At 43.8% G+C, this 12,936-nt stretch overlaps 1 protein-coding gene across 1 annotated transcript; it reads right to left on the bottom strand.

The window, feature by feature from the left end:
* Positions 1–74: 74 nt before the first annotated feature.
* On the bottom strand, positions 75–12,905 carry Psmd13 (proteasome 26S subunit, non-ATPase 13). Its single transcript, XM_020184297.2, has 13 exons — positions 12,292–12,905; positions 10,998–11,076; positions 8,276–8,310; positions 8,137–8,192; positions 7,420–7,463; positions 7,158–7,244; positions 5,269–5,440; positions 4,211–4,290; positions 4,000–4,125; positions 1,886–1,948; positions 1,228–1,308; positions 932–1,048; positions 75–446 (listed from the first exon to the last, which is right to left on the bottom strand). Exons 1-13 carry the CDS (start codon positions 12,384–12,386, stop codon positions 351–353), a joined length of 1,131 nt encoding a protein of 376 aa, XP_020039886.1. The 5' UTR covers positions 12,387–12,905; the 3' UTR covers positions 75–350.
* Positions 12,906–12,936: the final 31 nt, after the last annotated feature.

A 12,936-nucleotide genomic window follows, 5' to 3' on the forward strand; every position in this document is an offset into this window, starting at 1 on the left:
AATCCCAGCACAGGTTCTCATCTCTGCAGGTACAGGCTTGGCCTGGAAGCTAAGCCTAAGAACAGAACCATAAACACGACAAAGCAAGGCATTTATTATAGGAACGTTCTCGAACTGCATTGGTAAAGGTCCACTCAGGCAGATGTGGGTGGAGACCACCCATTCCCACTTATGCTCTTGCCCTCCCTTATCACCTGAGGCCAGGCCCAATAAATGAGGTCCTCTGCTTTTACAGCAAGAACCGTATTAGCAGGATCCCAGCCCCCAGCCCCATTCAATGTACATCTTCTATCCTGCTAGTTTCATGGGTGATAGAACGTCTCCTGGAAGGGCAGGGGGCACTAGGGTCCTTAAGTGAGGATGTCCTGGGCCTGGTGCTCCACCAGCATCTCCATGCTCTTCACATCAGTGCACCACAGCTCCAGCCGATCTTTCATCCCTGTGATCTGAAGGAACACATAGGCGTCAGGACATGCAGAAGCCATAGGCCACATGGGGCAGTGCTAAGTCTCCAGCACTAGGGACATCAGAGCTGGGGGTGGGGTATGTGATGGGATCACCCCTGTCAATTATCATAAGGACATTCTAAATACTTGCATTAAAGAAAACAGGCAAGAACAGAGGAAATCCACAGGATTAGATTTCCAATAAATATGATTAAGAGGATTTGAGCTCAAATCACAAAACCAGGAACACATTTGATCAGAGTACCAATTTTAAGATTAAAAGGCATCATCAGCACAACCACCATGTTGTCATAAGCTTCTAAATGCAGGGGTCAGACTCTAGGTGTGCATTAAGCTAGAGCTCTACAGCAGTAATCCCATTTTCAAAACCTTGGGTTAAACAATGCTTCTTCCTAGATAGCTTCTTCCACATAAATCTGGGGCAGTCCCAAGCCCATAAAGGTGGGCAGGCTCAGTCACCTCACCTGCTGCAAATCCAGCACGCGGGGCTGCACCCAGGTCATGTGCACCCGCTTGTCCACCTCGTCTATACTGCCTCTCACCAGCCCCACGGAGAGCGCCTTCATCACCAGCAACTCCACCTGGTCAAGTTGTGAGCTCATGTGAGACAGAGCTTATGTGAGACACCTGGGCCCCCATGATGCTGCTTCTGCTGTTGTAGAGACAAGCTGGGGGCACAGTGCTCACAGAGTCCTCCACCTCCACCTGGGGTAGGGACGCAGCTCTGCTGCTGGGGACATCCCAAGTTCAAAAACTGTACCTCGTTCACTGTGATTTTAGCACTTTTGGCAATTTCCTCAAAAGTAAGCTGTCTGTGGTTGGCAGGCCGTGTAAAAGTCATCTGGAAAAAAAGTATTTAACTATTTAAAACTATTTTCCAAATAAAAATGGATCAGAGGACCTACCAAAACTTGCTCTGAAAACAGATCATCTTATTGTACCTAATGTACTAAAATTTACTACAAACAAGTTTCCAGTGCTCAGAAGCTTTTGTTAAAAGGACAAAACCAACCTTACAGGAATTTTGACAAAGGCCATATTCATTCATTGGACAGATAGTTGAGGCCACTAAGTCCCCTGTGGCCAGGGAATAGCATGGGAAACCAGCAGTACAGGCTACATTTCCTCAGGAAGCTCATTACAGAAAGGACAAACAAGCACACAGACAGAGAAGTGGCAGCTATTTAAGCTCAGATGGGCAGAGAAGACATGTCTGAATGGGACTGTCTAAGCTAAGACCCAAATACAAACTTGAAAAAACAAGCAATGGCAAAGGGAAAGGAAGCTGGGGAAGAGGGGGCAGTGTGGAAGAAACACCACTCAGGAGAGGTGGGAGGGCTCCTGGGACCCAACCAGCCCATGGCTCACCTGACGGCGGCCTGGAATCATGGACACAGTGGTTCTTGGATGCTTCTTACCTCCATCAGGCACAACAACTGGATCTTCCTCAGAAGCTGGGCTTCATTGGCTGCTAAATCAGGCTGTCAAGTATAGAAAGACAGATGATGTCTCCCACATTTGGATTAATCAGTTACCTAACATAGACTTTATAATGGAGGACTGAACAAAAAGAAACTGGGCAACCCCACACTTTTAAATTGTGGATTGCTGAGGCTCACTGACAGCTCCAAGTGATATTAACTTCCCTTTTTTAGTAAACCTATAGAAGAGAATGACTGACAGGCTGTTTCTCCAGACAATGAATCTATAAGACAGGTATCGTACAGATGTCAAAAACACCACCAGGCATCTCCAGCCTTTCTTGGCACAGTCACCACCCAGGAAAGGATGTGTCTGTGTCCTGAGAGGCTCTGAGGGGTGCTGCCTGTCTGTTTCAGCTGGTGCAGATAAAGTCCTTGGAGAACCCCAAAGTTCTGCAGGCTTGTGCTGCATCAAGAGTGAGTGACTGGTTTATAATGGAAAACTTCTCATGAGAACTAGAACACACAGTTCTGTGAGGCCTGCACAATCTCTCTCTGCAGGTGGATCAAAAGGTTATTTGGTGAGCACAGAATTAAAACAAACACAGTTGATTACTTAATTCAAACATTTAAAAACTCATACTCCGAAGCAGGCATGGTGGTACACCTATGATCCCAGCACTCGGGAGGCTAAGGCATGACAATCACTTGACTGACGAGTTTGAGGCCAACCTGGGCAACAGAGTGAGGTCCTGTCTGAGGATAAAAATAAAACTTCATACTCTGACACAGGAAGTTCTAGAAGGGACACTTCTGGCACAGGCACCTCTAAACAATATTTCTCACCCTCCCTCCACGCCCCCCGCCCTGTAAATCGCTACAGCTACCCAGCTTTTTTTGGCAACACTGGGGTTTGAACTCAGGGTCTTCTCCTTGCTAGACCTGAGCCATGCTTCCAGCACTTTTCATTTTATTTTCAGGTGGGGGGTCTTGGCTTATTTTTTGCACAGGGCCAGCCTCAGACTGTGACCCTTCTCCCTTTGGCCTCTTGTATAGCTAGGACCACAGGTGTCACACCATGCTCCATGCTCAACTGACTGAGGTGGGTCTTGCTAACTCTTTGCCTGAATTGACCCTCAACTACGATCTTCCTCATCTCTATTTTCTGAGTAGTTAGGATTGCAGGCATAAACCATCTTGACCCCTAGCGACATTTTTTTGTTTTTGAGATAAAGCACCATAATGTTGCTCAGGCTGGTATCTAATTCCTGGGCTCAAGTGATTCTCTCTAGCCTTAGCTGGATCTATAGGCATGAGTCACTATGCCCAGTTACAGCTTCCTTTCTGAGTGGCACATTTTTGCAGACATGTCAATTAACTATCAGACTACAGTTAGATCTGGCTGGATTTTGGTGCTTTCTGCCTCCTCATGGATCCTTAATTCAAAGCCACTTGGTCCATGTATGAATTTTATAAGCTTATTTTTTAAACTTTAGGAAAATGAAAGTTTCGGAAATGTACAAAAACAACACAACCACAACTACTACCAGTTAATATTCATTAAATTTCACTTCTAGTAAAATTAAATTTAACTTCATGAAAAACTGCTACTGAGGCTCCTTCACCAACACTGCTCCTATCTGTACTACATCCCCAGGACTTCCTCCCTCCTTCCCTGCCTGCTTGTGTTGGCTGCACATACTAAGTGCTTTCTTTTCCTCTGCTACTCCAAATCATGCCTCCCTCAGGAAGGTCTGTGACGTCCCTCCACCCAGCACAGATGGAGGTGCAAGTTCTATTCTTTTCACCCCAAGATCACATAGCATCATTACTCACCATGCAGTCTGTGATTCCCTCCCCATCCAGTGCAGGCAGAGGCATACCCTATTCTGTTCTTTCATACACTCTCTACTCTTCCTTTAGGGCTGAGCAGCACTGCAGTTACATAGCCATCCAATGCCCTATTCTGTGAGAGTAATGCCTGCCACTGTCCCATTATGTCCAGAGCCTCCTGGGTGCTTGCCATGTGTAGAGAAGACACTCACTGAACACTTGTTGGGTAAGTTGACAAATGTGGGGGCAAGAAAGGGCCAGAGGCATGTGGGACCCACCTGCTGGCCCCAGGCAGTCTTCAGTGTCTGAAACCTGTCTACATCGCCGCTGTTGAAGGCATAGAGGGTGTCGATCAACCATTGCCGATCAGTGTTCCTCAGTGACTCCAGCACAGGGTGCATGAGCTGTGGGGACATCAGAAAATCAGGTGGTAAAAGTCATCTCCCCCTTTCCCTGTCCCATTAAGGAATTTGCACCTGGCCAACTTACAAGTTCTCCAAAATTAAAAACTCCCTCGCCGAGAAGTCCCGCAAGTCCCAGTGTGAAGGCTCTTTCTTGCTGCTCCGACACTATGACAATGACACACCAGTCACATCCAGTCCTGCTTGGCTTTAAAAAGCTCACATAGCAAAAATACAGAAGCCATTTTTGGTATGGTTATGTTACCAAGGTTTAGCATGAGTCACCTCTTCTAAAGTGATGAACTGAGTGGGTTACTAGAAACCATACACACATATGAGTTTTGTGGAAAAAGCATCCAGAGGTTTAATTCCCCAACAATCCCCCAAATACATGTGAATCTATTCATCATTCAGCCTGCACTAATTCCTGAACTAATGAATTCCTTAAATCCCTCCCCTGCTATGGGAAGTAGTACTGCAATTTAAAGTCACCTTGGTCTGTATCTCTCCAGACTAGAATGAGCTTTCTGCTCCCTGAAGGTCAAGCCCTTTATTCTCTTGGCTGCAGTAGGTGCTCTTTCAACATATTTTTCTTGAGATACAGCAATCAAAGTTGTATCAGTGTTTTAAAGAACTGCTGATCTCCTTAGTTTCAACAGTGTACTGTGAGAAATATCTAGAATGTGAAAATTTCTTTGCAAATGCATATTCCTTGTATGCTCCTCAAACTCTCTGGCCACTTTTCTTTTTAATCTCAGATCCTTGAAAGATTCTGTAATTTATCCTATAGGTCTGGAGCCTAATTTTCAGAGCAAGGACCTCAGCTACAGGGATCTCATGGGCCCTTCATCCTGCAGAGGGTCAGAAGGTATTGTCATCACGGCTCTTCCTACAAAACCTCTGACTTAGGTAATAGTATGGACCTGGAGAAGGAAGACTGAAGGGGCTGGGAGGATTCATCTTCATTGCCATCTGAATTAAATACTGGAGACAAATATAATATATAAACTAAAGCATACACAAATCTTTCCAACTTTTCTTCAGAGAAGGACAAACTTATCTGAGCAAGCTCCTCCCTTCAGCACCTCACAACTGTGTTCAGTAATTTGCCCCTATGTGACAAGAACTATAATGGCTTCGTGTTACCTGGTAGATCCTTGATGTCAACACAGCCCAGAAACCGCAGAGCATCTTTGTAGTAAGATGCGTGGTTTCCAATTGTTTGGTAGTATTTACTGGAGAGATCATAGAAACGACTGTGAACTGACGTCACACCAGGGAGGCTGCTGAGCATCTCTTCAACATCTTCAATTGTTTCCTACACACAGGAATTAAAATTGTCTTCCAACTTAAAAGATTTTTTAAGTAATATAAAAATGAAAAGCATAAGCTACAAAGGCAAAGACTGATAAATGTGACATTAATAAACAGAAAACTTCAGTTAATTCACAACAGAGAAGAAAGCACAAGACAAGCTATAGAATGGGAAAAAATACTTACACAGCATGTGGGATCATACGATGAATTATAACTAAGGAAATATAAATAACTCTTACATACCAGTCAGAACACAGTAGAAAAATGGCAAAAGATATCAACTGGCAATTTACAGAGTGGAGACATGAATGGAATGGCCAATAAGCCACCAGCAACCGGGAAATGAAAAACTGAAACCGTTGCACAATCAAGAATCCGCTGCACCTCTACTGGGTTGGTAAGAATTAAATACTGCGAAGATAGGGAGGTTCAGGAGCTGTGGAATTCACACCTGCAGTCTCCGGACACACACATAGGAGACTGCCTATGTACACAGAGGAGCAGGCACAGAAATATAATAGAAACAAACAATCTAAATCTCTTCATGAAGACCAGCTACGTATGTATGGAAATACTTATACTATGAAATACCACATAGGGTAAAAACAAACTGCCTATACATAGCAACATTATGGCCCTCAAACCTGGCAAATGGAGGCTAACTTAAGAGTTGAACAGACCCATCTTGTGAGCAAGGACAAGGAAGCATGTGCTTCCTTGCTCCTCCTTGCTGGGGGAGGAGCATGGGCAGAGAATACAGTGGTCTGACTTTGTGTATTTCTCTGCTCCTGAGTTGACTGGGACTCAACAGTGCCCATTATAGTTTTCCTTAGTTTCTTACAGCTTTCAGTGTGTTTTAAATACTTCAAAACAAAATATAGCAAGTATGCACATAAGAAATAAATAGGTATTTTTTTAAGGCAATGAGAATATGAACACTTTTAACCCTCACCCTACCCCCTATATTTTCACTGATATCATGGTTAACAAAGCTACAATGAAGGAAAACAAAAATGCATGCCGTATCGGGTTACACAATGTGAACTGACCAAATATGTCAGTCTCATTGCTAACCTTATCTAACACCTGTCCCCCAATTGCACAAAAATGAAAGAAAAACATAAGAGACAGAACACTTCAATAGTTCAGGAGGTATAAAGAGGATGGAGGAGCACATGGCCTGCCAGTGCCAAGACAGCTGCACCTGGCCAGTGACAGCCCAGGAGCTTCACCCTGCCAAGGCCACATCTGATTTGATGGACAAGCTGTGGTCATACAAGGAGTGCTCGACACCCTATCAACAACTTACCCTTAAATGCTTTTGAAAAAGATGACACACAAACAGAATGATGTGGCAAAATGTAAACACTGAGGAATCTGGGTTAGAATATGAAAGTCATTGCCATTCTGTAACTCTTCTGTAGCTTAAAAATATTTTAAGCTGGTGCAATGGCCAATGCCTCTAATCCTAGCTACTCAGGAGGTGGTGATCTAGATCAAGGTTCAAGGCCAGGCAAAAAGTTGGTGAGATCTGCATCTCAACCAATAAAAAGCTTAAAATGGTGATGTGCTATCATCTGGTTGCATAGAAGGTGTAAAAAGGAGAATGGTGACCCAGGTTGGCCTGGGAATAAATGGGGAGACCCTATTTGAAAATGTACAAAAGGTTTTAGACCATTTTTTAACCCTAACATAAATCTCTACTATGGTGATTTTACCTTTGTAGCCTGTAGGTCCCCAATATTCAATTTCAGAGCTCCGATTGCTGTTTTGCACAGGATCACTGCCTCATCACTGCTTTTCACCTGAAGACATCAAAAAACAAGAGCCCCCAGCAATGCAGGTGGACAACTCATAAAGTAAGTTGCTCCCTGGGCAGTTATTTGACTTTCATGCCCAGAGATATACAACTTCTAAAGGTATAGACATAAACCACAAGTCAAAAAATATTCAGAAGATGCTGTTATATTTTACATTCACCTTCTCACGTGTCTTTTCCAGAAAAGTAAGAGCCACATTAGGATCTAGAAGAAAAAGAACAAAATCAGACCCACCAATAGTGGGTTTTTACCAGTCAAGACACTTTTAGGCAGGATAATCTTTAGTGTTAGATCATAAGGTATAATAAAAGCATAACTAGGACTCTGATGTTTTCTTTCTTTCTTTTTTTTTTTTTGGTGGTACTGGGGTTTGAACTCAGAGCCTCGAACTTGCTAGGCAGGTGTTCTACCACTTGAGCCACGCCTCTATCCCTTTTTGCTGTTATTTTCTGGTAGGGTCTCTCATTTTTGCCTGGGTCCAGCCTTGGACCATGATCCTTCTACCTATGGCCTCCCTCATAGCTGGGATGACAAGTGCACACTACCATGTCCAGCTTCTTTTGTTGAGATGGGGTCTTGCAAACTTTTTGCTCAAGCTGTGATCCTCCAGATCTCCACCTGCTGAGTGGCTGGGATTATAGATGTGCATCACTGCACCTGACCTTTCTTTTTGTGTGTGTTTTTGAGGTCTTGTTATATAGCCCAGGCTACATTCAAATTTTCAATCCTCCTGCCTTAATCTCTGGTGTGCACAGATCACAGACATGTACATACCCAGTCAATCTGATATTTCTAAGGAATTCAATTAAAATTATATTTTAAGATCATTTTAACTACCATTTGGGTCTGCTCCATTATGAAACAAACTGATACTTACCAGTCATCTGTCTAACCACATGAAGGATTATTTCTACCAGGGACAAAGGGTTCACCCTGAAATAAAAATCACCAGCTTAAGAGTCAAGGAGTACCAATGTACTTATTTTCAAAGTAAACAGCTGAAAAAATGGTTTTACCTGTGTTCAAATTCACTGATGAAGTTTTCATAAAGCTATGGAACCAAAACATGGAGTAAGTACAGGGTGTCTTTCATTCTGCAAAATCAGATGGCAAACACTGAAACTGCATTGGTATCATTAAGTTATGAGTTTACAAACCACAATGCCCTTCACTAGAAAAGCTGAAAGAACACTGCAGACAGAAGGAACAGATTGCACTATTTCAGGAGTGCTTCTGAAGGACATAGTGGGAGCCACTGAAGATAAGTCTCTGTCCTTCCTACAGGGAGTCAGGACTGGGTCCAGAGAGGACCACAAGGGAGAAGACAGACCAGTTAGAGGCTACTCGTAGCTAAGACAGGACCGTGGAGCACAGAAGTGTTGAAGATGGATGGAAAGTCTGAAAGACTTTTGCCAGTAAGTTGGACTAGATGTGATTGGAAGTGGGCTGAGCACAGAAAGGGAGGCTGATAGGAAATCCTGAGTCTATGGCTGAGTTAACTGGGAAAACAAAGTGCCCAGGGTGGGCAAAGTAGGGAGAAACCTCCAGATGACTTCAACTTTAGCAAAAAAAACCCTGAAGGTCCCCTGGCAAGTAAAGGTAAAAAGATGGCAATGTCCCTGTGATAGGCACTTAAATCTGGCACAAATCCTCTAAATAAAATGGCCTTTTCATGACAAGGGACTATTTCAAAGATGTATTCTTCATTAAGAAACACTGTTTTAACTTTCCTGATACCTCTTAAAATTGATGGAGTTATCTACATTAAAAAGCTTATTGAGTCCAGAAACTCAAAATTACTTCTAGTGACTACAGATTAATGAATATCCATCTTACACTTATGTGGGCTGGGTCTCAAAAGGTTTATTTTGTTCATGAAAAAATAAACTCAAATCTGTTGACCTGAGTATAACATTACCACGAGGTTGAGGAAATACTTTGCCTTGTGTAGAAAAGTAATTTAAAGATAAGAAAACAAAGGATAAACAATTATGAATTATCTATCACTATAATGTAGAACTGTGGTGAACAAGTATTAAAATCTGTCTCATTTATCATTTTTCCACATAAACCGGAAGATGAAATGCTCAATAAAATCTTTAGTTCTTTTGGATAGTAAAATGTTAAATTAATGGGTATAAACCATAAAAAAATCTTACAAGCCCAGGAGGTGGCGTGGTAAGGTAGTAAGCTTCACTGTCTGCACTATAACATAATGCGTTCAGGTGAAATAACTCAAGCTACAATTACAAGCTATCTATCAGTTACCAAGTTGGTCTAAATCTCTGATTCATTCAAAATCAGAGAAAGATGTCAGGAAAACTTCAAAGAGGTGGCTTCTGATGACCAAAGTCATGGAGATGTTCCAATCTGCAAGGGGATCTAGGAAAGGCTAGAAGAGTATTTTTTTCTTGTGGACAAAATTCTAAAAGTGCTCTATTACTGAGGCAGCATATTGTCTTCTCCCCAACCCTGCACCCCAAAAGAAATAAAAAAACTATGTCTTCCACACTAGCCAGGACAGAAATGTCTGGGCAAGCAGAGTCAGTGTGGGTGAGAGAGGGGAGCTAGGGAGTGAAGGGAACTATCTAAAAGATTCCTATCACAATCTTCTGTACCCTACTCCATCCACAAACTGATTTTGAACTTCAATTCTTTCCCAGTAGTTTCCCAAAAGCAGAATAGGACAACAACAAAAAAGCTGGGAAAAGTGGCTCATGCCACTCAGCAATCAGGAGCTGAGGCAGGAGGATTGTGAGTTTGAGGCCAGCCTGGGCTACATGTCAAGGCCCCCTCTCAAAAAAAAACAAAACAAAACCTGGGGATGCTATAAGGTAATATTTTAGGCCAGAATTTCAAATTTTTATCCATTTACTTTTTTTTGAGATAGGATTTTACTATGCAACTCAGAAAGTAGACTACAACTGGCTTGGAACTTGCTATGTAAATCAGGCTAGCCTTGAACTAATGATCTTTCTGCCAGTCTCCTGAGTGCAGAGATTACAGTTATTTATTTTTTTGAGACAGGGTCTGTGTTGCCCAGACGACCTTGAACTCACAATTATCTTGCCTCAATCCCTAAGTAGCTAGGATTATAAGTGTGACACTGTGTTGGGCTTTTTTTTTTGTTTTTGTGTGCTAAGGACGCAACCCAGGGCCTCATGCATACTAAGTACAAACTACCACTGAGCTACATCTCCAGTCCTAGTCTACAATTTTAGAAACCAGAATGCCTGTGGGTTTGGTTTTTTTTTTTTTTTGGTGGTACTGGGGTTTGAACTCAGTGCCTTGTGATGGCTAGGTAAGTGCTTTACCACTTGAGCCACAGGCCTTTTTGCTTCAGTTATTTTCCAGATAGTCTGGTGCTTTTTTGCCTGGGCCAGCCTTTAGACAATGATCCTCCTACCTATGCCTCTCATGTAGCCTGGGATTACAGCTGTGAGTCATCATGCACAACTGAGAGAATGTCTGTATTTGAATGCACATCTGTAATTTATTAGCTGTGACCTATGGTAAGTTACTTAACCTGTCTGCTTCTATGTCAAAGAGAGAGAGAGAGAGAGAGAGAGAGAGCGAGAGAGATAATAGTAGTAGTTATTTCTCAATGCTGTTATGAAAAGTATGAGGAGTGATTACAATACTCACGGACATAAAGTAATTGCATCTTATTATGATTGTCATAAAATGCATCTATTGAACATATTCATAAAATTTGACCTAGCATCATATATTATTTACCTTAATGAGACCATCTCCTTGGGCAAAGCATGGGTCCTGCACAAAATCAAGTACCTGAAGTGTCAGCTGATGCCACAACCTGAAAAACATAAGGTCCTTTAGACCTATAAACTGACATGAATTAACAGACACCTTTGTACTGCACAGTACAAAGAGTACTAAGGCAGATGCTATGAAACCTGAGTTCTTTTCCTGTCCCTGCCACTTGATGGCTGCGTCACCTTGAGCTCACATCCTAAGACTCAGTTTTCCCAGCTATGAAATGGAGAACATCTTTCTAGACGTTCCAAAGCATTACTGTTAGTTTCAACTGGAAACAATACTGGAATCATGCAGTTTTATGTTCAAATTCAGGCTCCCCTACTTAAGAGTATCTCAGGGAAGGCTAGAAAACTGAGCTCAGTTTCCTCTTCCACTGATGTAACAAAAGATGAAATAAGGTAATATATAAAATCTCAAGGGCAGTGACCGAGGACACATCACACAAAAGGCTAATATTTAATAATGCAGATAAAAGGCTTTGAAAAATGCCAAATGCTACCCAACACAAGCAATTTTTGTCAAACACTAAGAATTGCTATTAGCAGAAGACTGCTCAACACCATCAAAACACGTTGTGAATGCCTGTGTGAAAGGCTCTATGCTAAATGCCCCACTGTGTTTTCCCAGATGACAACTGTAGCCCAATGCCACCAATTTTTAATTGTTCTGAAGCTCATTCTGTTTTTAAACAAACTCAAACTCTGAGGTCTCTCTAGGAACAAAAACCCACACTGATATACAACGGAAAGTAGGGACAGTGGCTACACCTTGTGTAGCAGCTACACAATCAACAGAAAACTGCACGGCTCTCCGTTTATGGGCTCCAGGCTGCGCGAAAAACACCTGCAGATACAGTCACACTATGACATAGCTGAGTACGAGTCACCAAGATCTGTTTATCAAAAGCCCTGACACTGTTGCTTGCTTGCTTGAATCAAGAGCTAAAATCGTAGGCCAGCCAGGCTCCCTAATGTAAGACCAGAGGGAGGGGAGTTTAGAAGCCTCAGTCACAGCTCCTCGGGCAGGAAAGCAGTGTGTCCTCGACCCTCAAACCCTGGCTACACTCTTGGTCCTTGTGACTGACTGCCATCTCTCTTCCTCCACGGCCCTGACCCTCCCTGGCCAGCTTGCCCCCTCTCCCACACGTCCCTCACTCCTCAGGTCTCCCCAACTCGGGTCAGAGCGTCCTCAGCCCGTCAATGTCCCGCCACTCCACGTCGCTCTGCCCTGGTCCCTTGGGCTCAGCGCTCACTTCTTCGTGTAGAGCTCCTCCAGACGGTGCCATACGGCGGCCTGCCCAGGCCCGGAGCTCTGGCTCTGCTGTAAGAAGCCCGGCACGTCCTTCATGATTGCAGAAAGAACCCAGCAAAGAGACACAAGACTTCAGAGGCGCAGGAATGGCGGCCGGAAGTGCTCACTCACTTCCGGCACCGCGTAGCGCAGGGCACGCCGGGAGCGTCGTAGTCGGTTTGGCAGCCCGCCGGTTGTCAAGGTAACCGTGTTCTTCGTTACTTTGGGCAAAATTCTCTTCCCGGTGTTGGGACACCTGGCGGTGCCCGTGAGGCCTTAAAAAGTACGGGCGCCTGTGGCGAGCCGGCCACCGACTGGTCCTATGGCCTCAGCCTTGAGATCCGAGGTCCTCTCATAGGGGGGATGGTAATTGTACCTTTCCGGTAACGTCTTGCAAGAACTATGTGATGTAATGCTGATTGTAGTAAGCGCTTAGAAGGCGTTAGTTATCGCCATCGCTGTTGAAATAAGGTGGAGGGGCGGGGAAGAGAAACGCAGCTTCCAGGCTTGGCGTCCGGGGCTACAAGGCAGAACCCTACAGACCGAGAAGCCGCCCCCACCCAGCGTGTACCTCCACCTGGGCGCGCCTGGCCAGCGTGCCGGGGCG

The sequence above is a fragment of the Castor canadensis genome, chromosome 1 (assembly GCF_047511655.1).
Source record: "Castor canadensis chromosome 1, mCasCan1.hap1v2, whole genome shotgun sequence".
Taxonomy (NCBI): Eukaryota; Metazoa; Chordata; class Mammalia; order Rodentia; family Castoridae; genus Castor; species Castor canadensis.